Consider the following 19,724-nt stretch of genomic DNA (forward strand, 5'->3'; position numbering starts at 1 on the left):
CTAATCTTTTAACTTATGGGTGCTCAACTATTTCTAATTTGGAATTGCTCCTAAAATTGGGTGCTCAATTAAGATATTTCTACTAATTACCAGGTTTCCTATATAAGTAATAGTGTTGGCTCCATAATCTAATGGGTGCTCAAGCACCCATATACCTGAATGTAGATCCGCCACTGTTCAGAAGGATGAATGCATATGCAGTTTCAATTTTCTTTCTCAGAAGGATGAATGCATATGCAAATAGTTCAAGTTATTTCTCAAATATAAAATATTCATTTATATCTTTGAAATATTATTTTTCCTATTTTATTTTACTGAATTGAATTTATAATATTTTATTGATATAATGCTTAATTCCTAATTTTATTTGAATTTTATATTTAGTATGTTTAAAAAGATAAATTTTCCACATTCAGATATTAAAACAAAATTTTAATCATTCAAGTTGTTCGATCTATAGATAACATCGTATTATTCGTACGCGTATTCGTATTGCATTCGTACGTCTTAATCTTAAAAACAAACAGTGCCTTAGTCCGAATGAAGTGAATCCTCAAGGCTTACGATAATGAAATTGTGATCAAAGAATGGTTGATTGATGACACACTTGGTAATAAATGTACCAAGCTATGAATTTTAGATATCTGCTTCACAAACGGATAATGTTAAAATCATAGAATTCAGTCTCCACCTTGTAAATGAATTGACCTGAGCATCTCATCCATGGATAGCATTAACATAAGAGATGGAGAACACCAATTTTAAATGCTATAGCAACCTAACAGTCAAGTATGTAAACTGTATAACTAAGACCAAGCCTCTCTGGGAAACAAATGCAGGTTCTTTAAGGGCCAATGCAACCAGTTCTACAAAATACTGGCTTCTCTTCAGCATCTCTTATTTGTATACAGGAACCCAACAGCCATAGCAAACAAATGCTAAAATAGAATGCTAAATTTCAGAACCTAGTACGTGGGGAAAAATGGAGAACCTAAATACAAGCTACCATATTAGTACATGAGAATGCATTTTGCTTGAAAGAAATACAATACAGAAGCCATTCTAACTAAAATCTGCACAACAGGTACAACAGTGTGAACTTGTTCATAGCTGCACAGGCAATAGAACTCTCAGCTGCCTCCAAAAGAAATGGCAAAAGAGGAACTTGCATGGCTGAAACTGAAATCTGCAGGGAAAGTCAAGTGTTTCTGCTACTCCTTGCAATACTGCTTTACGATCTGTGTAGAACTCTACTCATTATGAAGAAAGTACAATTGTCGAATATTTCCTGTAGCTGTCAAATTATGGGAGAACAGGTGAGAGAAGGTGCAAACTAGTTTCCGTTACACACATGATTAAAACATTACAATTACCATATAACCGACAAGAGGGGGTTGCTCAAGTGGTAAGCACCCTCCACCTCCAACCCTAAGGTTGTGGTTCGAGTCACCACGGTATCAAAAGGGAGATAGCTCCCGGGGAGGGGTAAAAAAAAATTACCATATAACCAGTCTTTAAAGCACGCATGAAGAGCTGTTGTTAATTCCTTTTTCCGGCTCTCTTCAAGCTCAGCTTCCTGCAAAATCTGCTTAAGATCCTCCAAGTTCTTGTGCTGAAAGGACAAATACGAACGGTGATTGGCAAAAGTTCGACTATTCAACTGAACCATTAGAACATGGAACGGACTGTACTGAATATATAACTATGATACCATAGTAAGCACACATTATAATATATTTTAATCGAAAAGCAGAAATTAGTTTTTCAACGTACCATGTAAGCATCAGGTAAAGGGAATGGATTGTCTTTTGTTGACCCAGATTGCTCACCTTCAGACCAGTTCGGGATCTGTGACATGGAGATGTGTCCATATTAGCATGTAACCCCAATTTAATAAGGAAATAATCATCAGAGCAACAGATTTCAGCAAACTTTTTTTCCCGAGGGAATAGGGAGGTCAGTTTCGGCAAACTAACAAGGGAGAAACAAAAATGCAAATGGAAGCACTATGAACTTCAGAACTCGTCTCTAGTTTGTCTAAACATACCAGAAAGTTAGTGAACTGATCAGGGTCTACACGGCTGGCAGACTCAGTCTGAACATCAGAGACACCTGCAGGATGTGAGAGTGAATCATGGGGATCAACAACGCCAAGAGCCACGGGTTCATCCCATTTGTTGATGGCTGGGTCGATACCAACTCCATTCAGGTGCTCCTCCAGTTGTGGGTAAAAAGTATTGTATGGAGCAACCTGATAAAACCCATGAAACATGAAGGGTACTCCAGAATCTAAGATTCTGCGGAACTTTAACTCTACAGCTAGGAGCACACTGTCACAATCAAGAGAATGGAAGTCTGGCAACTAATAATGCATATCATGAAAAGGAAAAAAAAAGAGAACACTCCACTGTCAACTCTTACATCTGATTATAAAACTAGAAGAGCTGCATTAACTGAGCCCCAGTCAGCTTAGGAAAATATTTCGTTCATAGTTAACATAGTAGTATTCTTAATAGCAATATGTATCCAATAATAGCTACTGCAGAGAGATTCAACCTGCTAAGATACACCACATATTTCATAGCCGGCTTAGAAGATGATTACAATATATAATGTCAGAATATTCCAGTGCGCAAAATCACTGCCTTTTTTTGGTTATGGTAAACCCTACCACCCCTAACCCAAAGCCCCACTAGCCAGAAGCCAAACGGTGGTATTTTCCCAATTTACTCCCTTGGTGACCCAAACTCTAAATCTCATGGTTGGAGTTGGAAACCCACTTCCACTAGGCTATCCCTCTCTGTCTTTGGCAAATATCACTGTTTAGACTTCTCTATCTTTAGCAACTTGTTCAGGGTTTAAACAGATGCCAGTGAACCTGGTAATATAAAAGTAGAATACCCCAAACATCGCAAGAGTTTAAAATGATCATCCCTGGCTACATACCTCATGCCAAAGTTTAGTATTCCAGACTTCTAGATGCATTGACAGTCTATTCCACTTAACACACATTTCCCTCCATCAAATATTATGAAATCCAGAATTTCCATTTTTTTGAAATCCAGAACTTCCATTTTTTTTTTTTTATCTCCAGTGCTCCACCATTTCTAGAAAATTACCACAGACCAAATAGTATTTCAAACCTCTCAATAGCGTTAAAGTGACAGTGGCATATACTTAGAACACACTTAAATCCTCCTCGAGTGTGCAGTAAGAGATTTGAGAGGAAAACTACGTTGGATACACAACATATACCCCATTGTGCTTTCAACATGTTTCTTTCTGCTTATACTTTTTATTTATAATAAGTATGATCAGGTGCTTATACTTGCGACCTCAGACTACCTAAACCAAGTGCTGAATGGTTCAAAAGGCATCTGCCTGGTGTCCATTGGATACAATATTTTTCCTTGGACGTATCCAAATGTGAAAAGCTGACCCGATACCCATAACTGCCGGCATTTAGTTGCTTTCCATTCGTCGTACAAAACATAAGAACAAATGCTAGTGTAAGATTCATGATAGCAAAAGCAAATGCAAAAAGCTGAGGAAAAATATTACTTCTTGGACTCTTGGAATACAGCCTGAGTTTGCACTGAAATTCAATGAGTGAGCATTGGAATCCAAGCATGAAAGAATAAAATTAGAGATTTCGGAGATCCATAGAATAAGCTGGAATTTATTCACCAGAAGGTAGAAGGTGCTGATTCACCTGCAATTTATGGTTATCACCAACAACAAGTGGTGTTTGATTCACTCCCAGGAAAAAAACACATTCACGACAGTTGGCGATACAGATACGTTTGGCCGCTGCTATTACATGCACGCGTTCACAGTGCTCAACTCTTACCGCCTGTAGAAGACATTATAAAGGGAAATCTTTTGTCACATACAGAGAATTGGACACATAATGGTGAACGAAGTGCAGTAACAAATCTGTTAACACATAAAACTAGAGGAAACTATGGGTAATGTGGTATCTACTATACCTTGACGCAAAAATTAAACACCTTAACTGTTCACTGTGAATATTGAGACTTCAAATTTTAGGCTAATATGTTTATTTTTATTTTCATCTATATTTCATCCATGTCTGGCCAACTTTTCGTGTCTAGCATGAAAGTCAGACGACAATAAGAATGGAAATCCAAAAATAACATGAACAGAGTGGTCACAAAGTTTAAAATCCACAATTTCCTTTCACATTTTATAATTGCTTGCTGAAGCAGGCACAGCTCAAATTGGATCAAAACTTAAGGAAAACCAATCCAATAAGGTAAGCTCAATGCTACCTGTCATCACATCTCCTTCAAAAAGAAATGGTTTGTCAATCTCCCAACTCCCAAGTAATCAATCTCAAGTACATGACAAGGTTAACCAAATATTAGTAAGTGTTTTAAATCTTTATCACCAAGAACATAAGATAAATAATGTGTAGAACTGTAGATACTTCATAAAGATAGCTTTTCTTAAATAAATGCCTTCAACAGCATCACGCATTGGAATCTGCTACAGAAAAAGATACAGAACTACTTTTACAGAATAAAGTTAAATGAAATAACTGCGAGGAATAGACAAATTACACACATCATATGTGGGACATTTACAAGGAGTTGTTTATCATGCAGGATTAGAGTTACTTTAAGCAAATTTTAACAATCTGAATACCAACTTAAGAAGGAACCGACAAGTCTTCCTAAACTCACACAATGCCTACCTTGCCAACAGCTCCCAGGACAATGGTTGCATCAGAGCATCCATATACTGTAGCATATTTCAGAGGTGCTAAAATGTAAAGGACTGATTCATGGCAATTGACAACCTGAATAGACAAAAAGGAAAATGAAAAGGAGAAAGTTTCAATACTAATGTTAATGTTAGAAACCCTCCTTCGCTAATTTAGATGTCTGCACAAAGCATACAAGAGAAATTGATACACTGCTACAGCATTTGTTGGGTTACAGAGACAGAAGTATTAGTCAAATAACAAATAACCTTCATTTAAGCAAGGCATAAAGACAGCTGGGGAATTTACCAGTGTAAAGTCATTTCATGTTTTAATCCACAAAATTAGCACACAAATGTCTGAGACTAAGTTGGGATTTACCAAAGACATTAATGACTAAGTGTGCAACTGAAGAAGAGCTGATCAACCAATTCCATTCAAAAGACGCGTTTTCTTTTCTTAAGAGACTGGCGTCTTTTTTTTGAAACAGTTAACGTTCTATTATAAACAAGAACTACACCAAAGTTGTACTTCACTGACGCTTACAAGTTACAAGTAGTAGTTACAAAAGCAAACCTACCACCTAGGACCTTCTTTGAAGACTGGGTTTTAATTGATCAATCAAAGACGTCTCAATTCCAATCTAATTACGGCTGGCTATCTGTTTTGTCCTATCGGATCCATTTCATTCTAAAACAAGCTTTGTAAAACATTTCTAAGGCGTAGGGATTATCTTCTTTTCTTTTTTTAAATAACCACAGTGTCTGAACCAGCTAGCGCACATCTCGACTAATTCCACGGAGTACTTGCTATCTGCCACCAACACAGGTATCGAGTAACTTTGTCCACCAAGGCTTGGATAGATGGGAGGGAATCAGAAATATACACTGAGATCAAGTGTCTACTGGAAACTGAAAAAATATCCCTGGCAAATACTAGGCCTAATAAAAATGAAACAACAGCTAAAACTTAGTAATCAACTAGTTGGCGTTGCCTATATGGATTGTTTCCACCGTATTATGTTCTTGACTAAGTCACCATGAAACCGGGGGATTATAGGTCCTCCCTGTAATTTTAGGAATGTCACGCCCCTTTTAACACCTTAATCATTACTGTGTCACACATCTGTGGAACTGATGCGTGTGGAGGTCCACAAGCCTTGGTCTAACTATCTTAGGCAACCTATTTTTATGGTAACATTCTATATATTAACAGGTATACTATACCAACTGTATAGTCTCCCAAAATACGACACTATTACAAGTATAGATAAATTTCCTATCTACGTTCCTTTTGCATATTGTCTAAAACATCAAAAATACCTTCAGCTTCTACTAACCGTTGCTGTTTACACCAAAATAATAAAGGACTAAGCAGTCTGGATATTGCAATGCTTATCCTCAAAACACCTTTGTTTTCTCTCTTTCCAAACAGTCCACCAAATACATGCTGGGACAATCCTCCATCTCTCCTTCTGGTTGGTCAAAATTCCATCTCTGCCCCAACTGTCTAGTATTTCCTTTATGCTTCCTGGCATCACCCACTATGTCTCCTATTTGTGTTCTGTCAAATGGGTGGGCTGTGGGCATAAAACTGAAAAAATCAACTGAACCAAAAATTTAGTTTTCCGGTTTACTCGGTCGGACTGAATTTTTTTTTGGAAGAGGAATTCTGGTTTTCTGTAATTACGAATAATGCAATTCTGGTTTTTAAATTGAGACTCTTGTAATAAGGATGCTCGTTACCTTTTCTACATTGATGGATAATGCATGCACATAAAGTATAGGCCCTTGAACTTTATTACAAAAGGACAGAACTGTTGTTCATGAGGACACAACTCTATATACCTAGAAAGTTGCCTTGTGTTTAAGACTTTGTATCTTGAATTGATACTACGAGTCGGGTTTCTTTGTGTTTAGACAGAGATGGACAACATTCTTAAGCACTAGCTTTGTTCTACTGAAGCGGCTTGCCATACTCTACAAGAAATTGTGTTTTTTATCCATAAAAAGTTGATGAGTTGGCTGCAAATTCAATGAGTACCCAACTGACTATGGATAAGACAAATATGAACAGAAAAAAAAAGCAATTAAACAAGCTAACTTTTGAAAAGATTAAGTCAAAGGCCTATTTTTCGGTAGAAAAAAAAACCAATATGACAGGCCCAAAACCGAACGAAACGAAAACTAATCAAACCGAACTTCTAAAGACTGAATTAACTTCAGTTCGGTGGTTTTTGGTCACCTAGACAAAAACCGAAAACTGAACTAGCCGAACAGACCAAGGTCCACCCCCCTAGTCAAATGTGATCATTTTTAAGTTTGCACTGCACATGCATGTTTACATTTGCATCTCTGCTACATTTATCAAGTGCATACACTGGGTCCATAGTATATTGTTGGTCTCATAATTGTTCTACACAATTTACATTTCACTTTGTTAGGTATCTTCCAATCACATATTACTTCTGTCACACTCCTCTATTTCAACCATCTTATTATGATATGATATAAAATATATTTATCTGTCATGCCATTTTCCTAGGAGACTAGCATAAATATGTGACTTGTCTAATCGTATCTAATATCACTTCACCTTCATATGGGGGCTAATATTATAGTGCATATATTATGTCTTATTGATATATATATCTTAAAACCCTAATTCTTCATAATGCTTCTGCATAGTACCATTTCTTGGTTGATTACCTTGTTTTTCTATTTAATAAGCAGAATATCATTTAAAATAACATAATCATATATACTTGTGGTTAGCTAATTCAAAGCTATTGTAAGCCAGTGCAGTCATTCACAAGGGTAAACAAGTTGGGGGCGTAAGGCAGATCCCTGGTTCTTTATCTCCTTTCGCCATTTTCAGATTATCACCGCTCCATCATAATATCCTGAAATTTATTTAATTGATATGAGTTCCTTTCTTCTCAAGCACTGACAAAAGACTTTTCTTAGTTTTCTATCATATGCTTTATCTAGGTCAATTACTACCCAATAAAGATCCCTCCCTATAAACTTCCATTAATCCTTTTAGCAAAAATATAACCTCAATTCTAGTAAATGGAGAACCTGTGGGTTTTTTTCCTGCAGAAAGGGGGCTCAGGCAGGGGGACCCTTTATCCCCTTTCCTTTTCATTATAGCTATGGAAGGCTTGGACAGCATGATGAGAATTGCTTCTCAAAATAGTTGGATCAGAGGATTTAATGGGAGAAATAGGGCTAATGAGGCTATGGAAATCTTCCCCATCTACTGTATGCTGATGATACAGTAGTTTTTTGGTGAGGCAAATCAGGAACAGATCTGCCATTTGAGGGTGATACTAGTGGTTTTTGAGGCATGTTCTGGGCTGAAAGTCAACTGAGGAAGAGCAGTATATTCCCAGTCAAGGAGGTGCAGCAGATCCAAGTGCTTGCAAGCATTTTGAATTGCAAGATTGAGAATTTGCCTACTGTTTATCTTGAATGCCTTTGGGATCAATGCATAAAGCAGTGAAAATCTGGGATGGCATCATAGAGAAGACTGAAAAGAAACTAGCTCTATGGAAATCTCAATACCTATCCTTGGGAGGAAGACTCATCTTAATCAACTCAGTCTTGATCTTTGCCAACATATGTGATGTCCTTATTTCCTATACCAAGCAAGGTGGTTAAGGCTTTGGACACTCTAAGGAGAAACTTTCTATGGCGAGGAAACAATGAGGGAAAAAAGTTCCACTTGGTAAATTGGGAAGTAGTTCAACAAAGCAGAATGCATGGAGGATTGGGGGTGAAGAACCTAAAATTACAGAATAAAAGCTTACTCATGAAGTGGTTATGGAGATATAATCAGGAAGATCAGGCACTATGGAAAGAGGTAATTCAACATAAGTATAGCCAAAATGGGAAATGGTACAAACGAGGTGACAAATACCATGGTGTGTGGGTATGAGGACCATTAGAGCTTTCTGGCTGGCTCTGAAGGCAAATGTTAACTACAAGGTGGGTAGGGGTGACAAGATTCTTTCTGAAGGAAAATTGGAGTGGACAGGGACATTACAACTACTGTTTCCTAGCTTATTTTCTATAAGCACAAACCAGATAGTACAATAGAGGGATGTGGTCTCCCAAGGCTGGAATTTGGTTTTTCAGAAGACTTCTAAATGATTGGGAAATAGCATGTGGTAGCAGAACTATTGACAGTAATTGGTGGATTTCAAGGAACTAATTTTGAGCCAGATAAATTGACATGGAAGCATAATCAAGATGGACTGTTCTCTCAGAACAGATTGTACAACAAGGGTTTGACTGAAATTTCAGGGAGGACACCAGGACCTTGGAAATCCATTTGGAAGAGGTGGGCACCAACTAAGGTGAAGTGTTTCACCTGGCTGGTAGCTTGGAGAGCTCTGCTTGACTCATGAAGCACTGCAGAAAAGAGGAATAAACATTGCTTCAAGATGCACATTATGCAAGGAGGCCTTAGAGACAAACAATACCTTTTCCTTCATTGTAAAGTCACGGCACAAGTCTGGGCATTGTCTATTAATTTGGCTAAGGTGAAGTGGACTATGCCTGAACACACTGCAGACCTTATAAGCTGTTGGATAAGAAGGGGAGGGAGCAAGAGCTAGAAGATTTGGTGGAAAACAGTTCCTGCCTGCATCTGGTGGAACATTTGGAAGGAAAGAAACGACAGAATTTTTAAAGGCAGAGAAAGTTCATTGCAGAAGATCCAATGGAAGGTCTTTACTTCATTAAGCTTTTGGTGCAAAGAACAATATGCAGAAGAGGAAGTTCAGTTAGTGGACTTTTAGGATTACTGTAAGTATTTCTCCTTCAGTAAAATGTAAATTTTTGGAGGTGGCCAGCATACCCTTAATGCTGAGGAATACAAAATTACCAGTTTCAAAAAAAATATAACCTCAATTATAGATCTACTAAGCATAAATCTAACTGATCCTCTTTCACCTCATAATATTTCCAAATCTATGCTTTCTCACTCTTTACCGCCATTTATCACGACCCATAAGTTTGATACCACAATAGAGTTAATAACTTTGAATATCTCATTTAATCTTATATATTAGAATGAAGGATACTACTCATTTGGCTACTTTGTAGTTCTTAATATAGCAGGAATAGCTTGGTTAACCTTAACCATACTACTCCAACCTCTCCAAGCACTTCAAAAATTCTATAGGAAGATCATATGGATCACAGGTTCTTTTAACCATTTTTAAGTTATCATGTCCTTAATTAGACCTAATTTAACAAGTGACCCTATTGTTTTTTTACTGTCATGAGTGTATGAAAATATATAAAGTTATCATTGTAATTTGTGTTGATCGATTGATCGTAATAGCATATTTATCTCTTTAATCTATCAACAATCATATTTAGCATACTTAACCTGGTTCAAAGTCTTTTTTTCTTATAAGGAAACCTGGTTCAAAGTCTCCCCTTTCTGCATCCTAACTTTCGTGCAACTCGTCTAAGGCTTTACCTCACACTTTGCTATCTCTTAGTTCTCGTATACTCTTCAAAAATTTATCTATCTTTTGTCATTGGTAACTTCCTGTACAACTCTCTTTTTCTTTAATGACTATTTCAAAACTTCATTGGAACACCATGATTCTAGAGGTCGAGAGTCTAGCCTTTAGACACATTTAGACTTCCAATTGCTACTTTCCAAGTAACTCTCTATGTCCTACCATTGCTATGTGAGGTAATTTCTAGTCTCATGCTGCCTCCTTTCATAGCTTGTCCTTATATTGGTTTGTGCCTTTTAGTGCTAGTAAGAAATTCTCAATTTTATGCAACTTCTCTACCTTTTTAATCCACTCTTTTGCTTCACATCCGAGATCACCAATCTATATTAGGTACTTAGTACTTCTCCTGTTATCATCTTGTACTCCTTGCACACCGCCTTGTCACTTCTTGCAACTGAAGTCATTGACTTCACTTATAACACTTGTAAGAACCCTATTCGAACAACTTATCCAATTTCTTCCAATCATTTTCCACATACTCTGGTGAGCTTCTCTTTTTTATTATAGCAGTCTGGTGCACCTTCTCCTAGCCTTAACGGGTCACCAAACTGACAACAGACATATAACAGACACACCTAGGACACATGCGTGAATGCTTTAAAGTTGTCAAGAAAATTGCATCAAACAGCCAGAACAGGTATATGTTGAAATTATCATTGATCAGTTAGGCATGAAAAAGAAAACCCAAAAGGAAGAAACATACTAACAAAGAGGCACCAAAATAAGTTGCCAAAACAAATCCACCTCAGTGAATTGAGCACGCCATGGATCTCACTATACGATGCAGTGAGAGGAATTCTCTTTGTTGATAAATTAAAATTTTTGCCATGTCTACTTACACGACACAGCTAACTTCAAAGTATTAAGCCTATTATTTACTCGTGCAAATTGGAACACCAGGGTGATTTATTTTTAAAATGAAAGGCATTAGATCATATATCAAAGATCTTCTAGATAAAGGCTAAGGAAAGATACTCAAGTTACAACAAAATATTGTCTAGTAGATTACTGAATCATGCAACTTTTAACTTTGAACAAGAACAAGGAAAGTTTAGTTAATACTTACCTTCACAGAAGAGCCTTTAAGATCATTTGGCTTCCGTACATATGATGTTTTAGAGATTCCCTCAATGAAATTTGGGCCTCTAGGACTCAATGAACTCTTTACTGAACTTGCAGAGACATCAGCCATTGGCACATCCTGATCGGTGGCACTGGTTGGTCCATTTTCCTTTGCAGAAGCCCTCTCAGTTAGGCGTTCCAACGCAGACGCTATATTTTGTAGTAGCCAATCATGTACTTGAGCTGCAGGAACAGGAACAGCTGGCATGTTTGGATCTGAATTGGCAAAAAATGGGGCATTCTGACTCAACGGGATTCTCTCAGATCCCTTTTCACCAAAATAGAATAGAAAGCCAAGATGGTCAAATTTCTCCGCAGACAGAACCTAAGGAATTAATTAATTGGTCAGCTTTAACAGTATATCTTTAGGACAATACTCTATGACACACGGGTAAAAGAAATGGCTGCAAAAAGGCATAAATGAGGCAACAACTTCAGCATTTTGAAGCCTCGGATTCCACAAGCGAAGGACGTGTGCTCCTGCTTGCCATAGCAAGCTTCACAAAAAATGCAATAACTAAAGGGTTTTTGTTTCCTTAGATCCTATAATATTGTCCTAGTAGAACCAGCAGGTAAAAAAGGGCACCATGACTACCCAAGCTCAATAGAGAAGGCCCAATCCACACCCCCTTAGATTCTATCACGAGGCATTAAAATGAGGAACGAAAACCTGACAGATCACCCCATTTGCACTCAGTTCCAGACAGAGGAAAAGTGCATTATCATCAGTTACAATCCATTCAATATATATACACTTTTCGACATGTTCGAAGGACACTACTCCACCAACACCCCCCACTAAGTTGCTTTCCTTTTGTTACTTGAAGTATAATTTCCATCAAATACTAGTTTGGAGATGGGATATTCACACATGCTCTCCCTCTCCCAAACTCTCTCAGGGTTCTGATAAGTAGGTCTTGTACCAGCTTTGGCATATCATTTGTAGCATGTTTGGCCAAGTTCTAGGAAGCCAAAATCACTTTTTCGTATATTTGAGGTGTTTGCCCAAAATGAGGAAGTGTTTTGATCAGTGTCAGAAGCAGTTTTTCTACTGATGGGGAGAGGGTAGTGTTACCCGACTGATCGGAGGTAGCAGGTTGCCGGTGGAATAGTCGAGGTGCGCACAAGCTGGACCGAGTATCACCGTCCTTTTTTTTTTAAAAAAAAAAAAAAGAAAAAGACTCGTTAATTGTTGAAAAGCATTATGGGTAATCAAGAATCACATTAGTAATATGGAAACACTCCTGGGTAATTTAAAGTCCAAGAGTAATAAAATTGACGCAGGCATAATTAGTGAGGGTTGAAACAATGTATTAAGGTGGACTTGAGGATAGTTTATAATCCTAGGCTCTGAATGTTACCATTCTCAAAAAGAAAAATAATCCTAGGCTCTGAATCCCTTGTTTCACATTTCTTGTGACCGTCATTGATCAATTACACCTACTTTCCTAGTCCATATTTTCATATTTTCAGTTAGATCTACTATTCCAAGATTACAAGTGCTTGGCATAGAGTAGGAGGTGATAATTCCACTAGTTATCTATACAACCAAGCATACCATTTCCCATGGGATTCGACCCCGGCTCACTTCGAGTATCATATTTGTGTCGACCACTTATTCTAGTTATAGGGTATAGTTGGGCATGATAAAAAAAAATTAGAGTCATTGCCAGGGAATAATTGGCGTATTAGGTTGCTTTTGGAAGTAAGCCGGTTTGCTTTGGTCCAAACGTTCTTTTCTATTCCTTTTGAGCCTTGTACATATTTCCTTTACAAGTTTGTTCACTTTTTTTTTGTTTAGTGTAGTTTTGTGTTTCCTTGGTTAACATGGCATCTTGGAATTATCAATGGTTGGATTGGATGATGGCAATTCATCTTTTTAGCCTCTTATCTACGAATTGTGGAGGACAGCAGCCATGGTGATTCATGTCTATATGTTCCCAAGAGCGAGTTGCGTGCCCCAACTCATCCATGTGTGGAATACGTGAAATATTAGTGGTGGTCAACCACACCCTTTGGAAGGATATCCTTATGTACCTTAACCTTCCTCGAGCCTTTTACGATGAATCTTCTTTTGTTAATGATGATAGTAGGGGCTATGCAGTTGAGGATGTGGATCAATTTTGGATCACGAGACAATTTCAAAAAAGGGGCGACTAGAATGGTCGGGTTGAAAGGATTAAGTTTTTGCTAGAGCACATAAGTGAGACATACAGTGATCAAGTCTTGGATAATTTGACGGAGAATATGCAAAGAAATGACATAGTCATTTAGAGGCTCAACTAAGCCAATAATAATCATCTCATTTCACCAGTTGATTCAAATGTTTCTATTGGTATTGTTTAACCGCAAATATTGATCTTTTGATAAGTTTCTTTTGTATTTGCATTGTTTCTCTCTCAAACATTTAGAGAATTGATCCTGCTCCCTTACAAGAGAGTGAAGATGCCTCAAACAAAGGTGAGTGCCAAACAGAGGATTTCAACTTACAACTCCAACAAATTCATGATGTTGTACCTGTAGCAATGCATGTTCCAAATGATCAGGAAAGTAATGAAATCAAAGCTACAAATTGGGTGAGAGGGGAATTTCTGGATATAAGCAGCAACTATGGAGTAACCATAGAAGGGCTGAGCGAGAAAACACAAGCCTTGCTCATGAAACTTAATGCAAGGAAGGCTGCAAGTGAAAAAGATCAAGAAAGGAGAAAGAAAATAATTGTCTCCCCAAAAAGCAGAGGAATAGGGAAAAATGAACTGAAGAACCTACAATCCAGCCTGAATGAAGAGGTAGAGGGAGTTAGAAGTAGAGGGAGAGTACTTGCCTTGTCTTTCAGATGAATGTCAAAATAATCACTTGGAATGTGAGGGGACTTAACAAGATATCCAACAGAAATCTTGTTAAGACTGCTATGCAAAAATGGAAGGCAGATGTTTATTGTTTTCAAGAAACAAAGGTGAACAAGGAAGTGGAGGCTATTGCTAAACAAGTGTGGCCTTGCAGGTGGATGAAGTGTGGTTTCATTGAAGCTATTGGTAGTAGTGGTGGGATCCTGATTATGTGGGATAGCAGGGTTTGGAGCGGGAAACATATAGAATCTGGGCAATACTCTATTTCCTATAAATTTGAATCAGTCCAGAGTGCCTTCAGTTGGCACCTAACAGGGGTTTATGCTCCATATACAAGAATGGAAAAGCTGGAATGCTGGGAAGAAATTGCAGCTGTCAGAGAGTTTTGTGAAGGGCCTTGGGTAACCTGTGAAGACTTCAACACTGTCCGATTCATGGTGGAAAGAACAGGCTGTAGCAGGATCACAAATGTGATGAATGATTTTTCCAGCTGGATAGAAGAACTGGAACTGCATGATCCCCACTTAAATGGTGGGAGCTTTACTTGGTTTAGGGGAATTAATCACCGCAGTGCAGCGAGAATAGACAGATTCCTATATTCTATGGACTGGGAGGAAAGCTTCAAGAACACCAGACAGAGAATTCTGCCTAGAATTGTATCTGATCACAGTCCCATTGTCCTTGAATGTGGGAACTGGGAACAGAAGAAAGCAAGTTTCAAGTTTGAAAACTGGTGGCTAAAGGTGGAGGGATTTAATGAGTTGATCCAGAACTGGTGGAATGATTTCCTGGTAGAAGGGTGCCCTGATTATATTTTTTGTTCAAAGTTAAAGATGCTCAAACAGAAACTCAAGGACTGGAGCAAAACAACCTTTGGGGAACTCACAAACAGGAAGAACAGTCTTCTCAATGAACTAACTGAGATTGACTTGGCTCAGGACCAAAGAGAGCTGTCTGAAGATGAGATGATGATACGGGCAACAGTTCTTACTGAATTGGAAGAATTGGCTAAGAATGAAGAAAGCAGTTGGAGGCAGAAGTCCAGAATACAATGGCTAAAGCAGGGGGATAACAATACAAATTTTTTTCAGAGAATGGCAACTGCTCACAGGAGATATAATAACATAGACAGATTGGTGGTAAGGGGGGAGGAAATAACAGAACCAGCAGAAATCAAAATGGAAATGATAGAGTTCTACAAGAAACTTTATTCAGAAACTGAAGAATGGAGGCCATCTTTTGAACTTGTAGACTGCCCAAAGATTTCAACTGAAGAGAAAAACTGGCTCCAAAGGCCATTTACAGAAGCAGAAGTTTTGCAAATTGTAGACCACTGTGATGGTGACAAAGCACCTGGGCCTGATGGTTTCACTATGAGTTTCTTCAAAGCATGCTGGACAACAATAAAAGATGAACTGATGTTGACTATCCAAAACTTCCATCAGAATGAGTTTTTTGAGAAATCCCTTAATGCTACATTTATAGCTCTTATCCCCAAGAAGCATGGAGCAGAGGAACTAAAAGATTTTAGACCTATAAGTCTGATTAGGGGGGTGTACAAAATAATCTCCAAGTTGCTTACTGAGAGGCTGAAAACAGTGATGGATAAATTGGTGGATGTCCACCAAATGGCTTTCTTGAAAGGAAGACAAATTTTGGATGCAACTTTGCTAGCAAATGAGCTGATGGACTCTAGGGTGAGGCAGAATACTCCAGGAATTCTATGTAAACTGGATATAGAGAAGGCTTATGACCATGTAAACTGGAGATATCTCTTGAAGATTCTCAAGGATATGGGATTTGGCAACAAGTGGTTGAATTGGATTAAATTCTGCATATCCAATGTTAAATTTTCACTTATCATCAATGGAAATACTGAAGGATTTTTTAATTCTCAAAGAGGACTGAGACAGGGAGATCCTCTCTCCCCCCTTCCTCTTCATTTTAGCCATGGAGGGGCTCAATCACATGATCAAGAAAGCTAAGACAAATGGTTGGATGGAGGGTTTCAGGGCTCTAACAAATAGGGGTCATGCCATGGAAGTAACTCATCTGCTGTATGCAGATGATGCTCTGGTCTTTTGTGAAGCTGAGGTATTACAAGTCAGGCATCTGAGGGTTATTCTTACCATTTTTGAAGGTATTTCTGGGCTGCATGTAAACTGGCACAAAAGCCATCTTTTTCCAGTGAATCAAGTTGGGAACCTACAGGAGATAGCTGAGAACTTAGGCTGCCAAGTGGGATCTCTGCCCACAAAATACCTGGGCCTGCCCTTGGGTGCTAAAAACAAAGAATTGGAAATTTGGTGTGAGGTGCTGGAAAAATGTGAAAGGAAGCTGTCTAGATGGAAGAGTCAATATCTATCTTTGGGGGGCAGAGTGACACTGATAAAATCTGTGATGGATGGTCTTCCTTCTTACATGATGAGCCTATTCCCAGTCCCAAAAAGCATTGAAAAGAAGTTTAACCAACTGAGAAGAAATTTCCTCTGGCATGGTAACAAAGAAAAGAAAGGCCATAATCTGGTGAATTGGGATGATGTGACTCTTAGTAAAACTCAAGGAGGTTTGGGGATAAAGAACTTAAGTATACAAAATAACTGTCTACTACTTAAGTGGCTATGGAGATTCTGCTTTGAAGATAGGGCCCTCTGGAAAAGATTCATTGCACAGAACTATGGTCTTCTAAATCAATGGACCACTTTAGAAGTTGATGGAACCTTTGGGTGTAGTGTATGGAAGACAATTAGAAGGTTGTGGCCCTTGCTAAATAGTAAAATGCACATAAAAGTGAGGAATGGACTAAAAACAGATTTTTGGAATGAAAAATGGATAGGAGATACTAGTCTAAAAGAGATGTTCCCAGACTTATACATCATAAGCCTTCAGAAAAATGCCACTGTCTTTCAATTGTGGAGCAATCAAGGGTGGAACTTGATTTTTAGAAGAGCCTTGAACGATTGGGAAATAGACAGAGTAACAAACTTGCTCCAGATTTTAGGTACCTTCCAGGACACCTCAATTGGCCCTGATAGACCTGTCTGGGAGCTGCATAACAAGGGAGATTTCACAGTAAAATCTTGTTATTGGAACATGAATAGCAATCAGTTAATGCTAGTAGACTGGCCTTGGGAACTAATCTGGAAGGTCAAAGTTCCTCATAAGGTTGCCTGCTGTACATGGTTGGCGATCAGAAGAGCATGCCTAACTCATGAAGTGTTACAGAGAAGAGGTACTCAGATTTGCTCAAGGTGTTTTATGTGTGGACAAGAAACAGAGATCAATGGTCACCTGTTCCTACATTGCAAAACAGCTATAAATCTGTGGAGCATGTTCTTATGTTTACTTGGAGTGAGTTGGGTCATGCCAAAGACCACTTTTGAACTTTTGAACAGCTGGAAAGGAATTGGAAAAAGAAGATCTAAGGAGAACTGGTGGGAGAATATACCAGCATGCATCTGGTGGACACTATGGAAAGAAAGGAATGCAAGATGTTTTCATGATAACGGCAGCAGCACTCAAAAGATCAAGATGAAGTGCCTTAGTTTACTTTATTTTTGGTGTAAACAGGATATGGTGGGGGAAGTAGAATCTTTAGTTGATTTTCTAGGACATCTGTAAGCTCTAGTTTTTTTTTGTTGTTTCAGGGTAGTTTCAGCCTACCAAGGGATGTAAGATTATAACTCATCACCATATGATGAGTTTTTTGTGTGAATACAAAGTTACCTTTTACTCAAAAAAAACATTTACACCGTGGGTTGCAAGACAACTTAAAACCCTTGTTGAGTCCAAAGTCATCCTGCATCACCTCCCTTAGAAAATTTCTTTACATTTAGCTTGCCTTGTTGATATCAGAGGAAATCACTGAGTAAATTGAATACCAAGAGGGGTGTGACAAACATGAAGTTTGAAATTGACAAACCAGTGATTCATCGCTGTCTCCTTCCACTGACTCCGACAACAGAGACAGAATGTTCCCCAAGTGCTTTTGTAAATAGGATAACTGATGAGCCTCTTCATCAGACTGTGATGGCATATTTCGTCGACTATTGCTACGTACAAGCTGCAATTAAAGAAACAAAGCTTCTTGTTATTACTTCACGGCAGCCCAAACATGTGCTTATGGTACAAGCCCATAATAAACGCTATTTATATGAAAAACATAATAAAGTTATTACACACAGTTAGAAGCAGCAAGATATGAAGGAACAATTTATAAACTATAAACCACTCAACGACAGCCAAAATATTGGACATAATTAAGTTGAAAAGATCTCTATCCTTACAAGTTCATTTAGAGTCTTTAGACCATTCCTCTTAGGAGAAATTAGAAATTTAACCATTCTTCTAACACTCTACATCTCAAGCCTAAGAAGCACTACATTTAGAATTACACAGCCAAAATGAAAGTAGTGGCATATGATATAAATGCACCAAATTTCACTGACCCTTCCAAGGGAAAAAAAAGAAACATCCCTAGCAGACGTTGAAATGCACCTTATAAACTACTACAGTTACATTTGAAGATCACAGGAATAAACTTGAACATTTAACAAATGTATGTTGGCAATTGTTAAGCTTTCCACTTACGCTAGCAAGCAAAACAAGAGGAATCTCATATAGTCATATACTCATGTTACAACTTTCGCTGTGATGCATCCTTCAAGAATCAAAACAAACAAACTTGCACAACCAGAGGCCTACTACGATTTTAAGTCAGTGTGTGCATAGTACCACCGCATTGTACTACTCCATTCATGTAAATTAGTACCATTTAGTATAAATATATAATCAAAAAAATTTCTATTATGCATGTCCAAAAATCATATGCTTTATTCAAGCTAAAGGCTGCAAGTGAATCGTAAATACACCACGGCGTACAACTAACTCTTGATGCCAAGGACATAATTGTAATATTTGGCCCACATGGACTACAATTATTTGGTTTAACTAGTCTCTGGGTACGCGCATTGCGCATGTATCCGTCCTTTAATAAGCACAATCTGTAGTTATGTTTTTATCGCACCGGCTTAGTGCAAGCATTTATAAAATCTTTGATTACTTATCCAAAAAAAAATGGCAGAGTTTTAAACAATGTGGTGACCTGCAATGGCGACAATGCAGACAAGAAACCATCGAAAGCAGAAGTGGAGGGCCAAACATCAGCAACAGCAGCAGAATCCTTATGTCCTTTAGGAAGCAACCTCTTATAACTCTGAATATACAAAAACACAAGCAAATCAAAGACATTAACACCAACAGACCCAATCTCTGAGGGTTTAGCAGTAACAAGAGGGTCAGTGTCTGAGTGAAGAACACAGGCAATGGTTTCAAGGACAAGGCGAGCGTGTTCAGGTGAGATCTGAAGGGACCCGGAAATGGCTTCCGTGTTGACACGGTTAGTGGATGAAAGGGAGGAGAATAACTTGTCTTTAATGGGAGCTAGGGTTTGTGTACCGTCGGTGAAGATGAGCTTAGGGATGGGTAA

At 38.2% G+C, this 19,724-nt stretch overlaps 1 protein-coding gene across 1 annotated transcript; it reads right to left on the reverse strand.

Moving 5' to 3' along the window:
* Positions 1–821: 821 nt before the first annotated feature.
* Positions 822–19,718, reverse strand: LOC132051461 (uncharacterized; the record flags this gene model as incomplete). Its single annotated transcript, XM_059442533.1, has 9 exons — positions 822–1,294; positions 1,501–1,612; positions 1,774–1,848; positions 2,048–2,251; positions 3,713–3,853; positions 4,718–4,822; positions 11,332–11,712; positions 18,159–18,299; positions 19,341–19,718. Coding segments are annotated over 9 exons (1,581 nt in total), but the record flags the coding sequence as incomplete, so codon positions are not given.
* Between the last annotated feature and the right edge of the window lie 6 nt (positions 19,719–19,724).

Source organism: Lycium ferocissimum, chromosome 4 (genome assembly GCF_029784015.1).
Source record: "Lycium ferocissimum isolate CSIRO_LF1 chromosome 4, AGI_CSIRO_Lferr_CH_V1, whole genome shotgun sequence".
NCBI lineage: Eukaryota > Viridiplantae > Streptophyta > Magnoliopsida > Solanales > Solanaceae > Lycium > Lycium ferocissimum.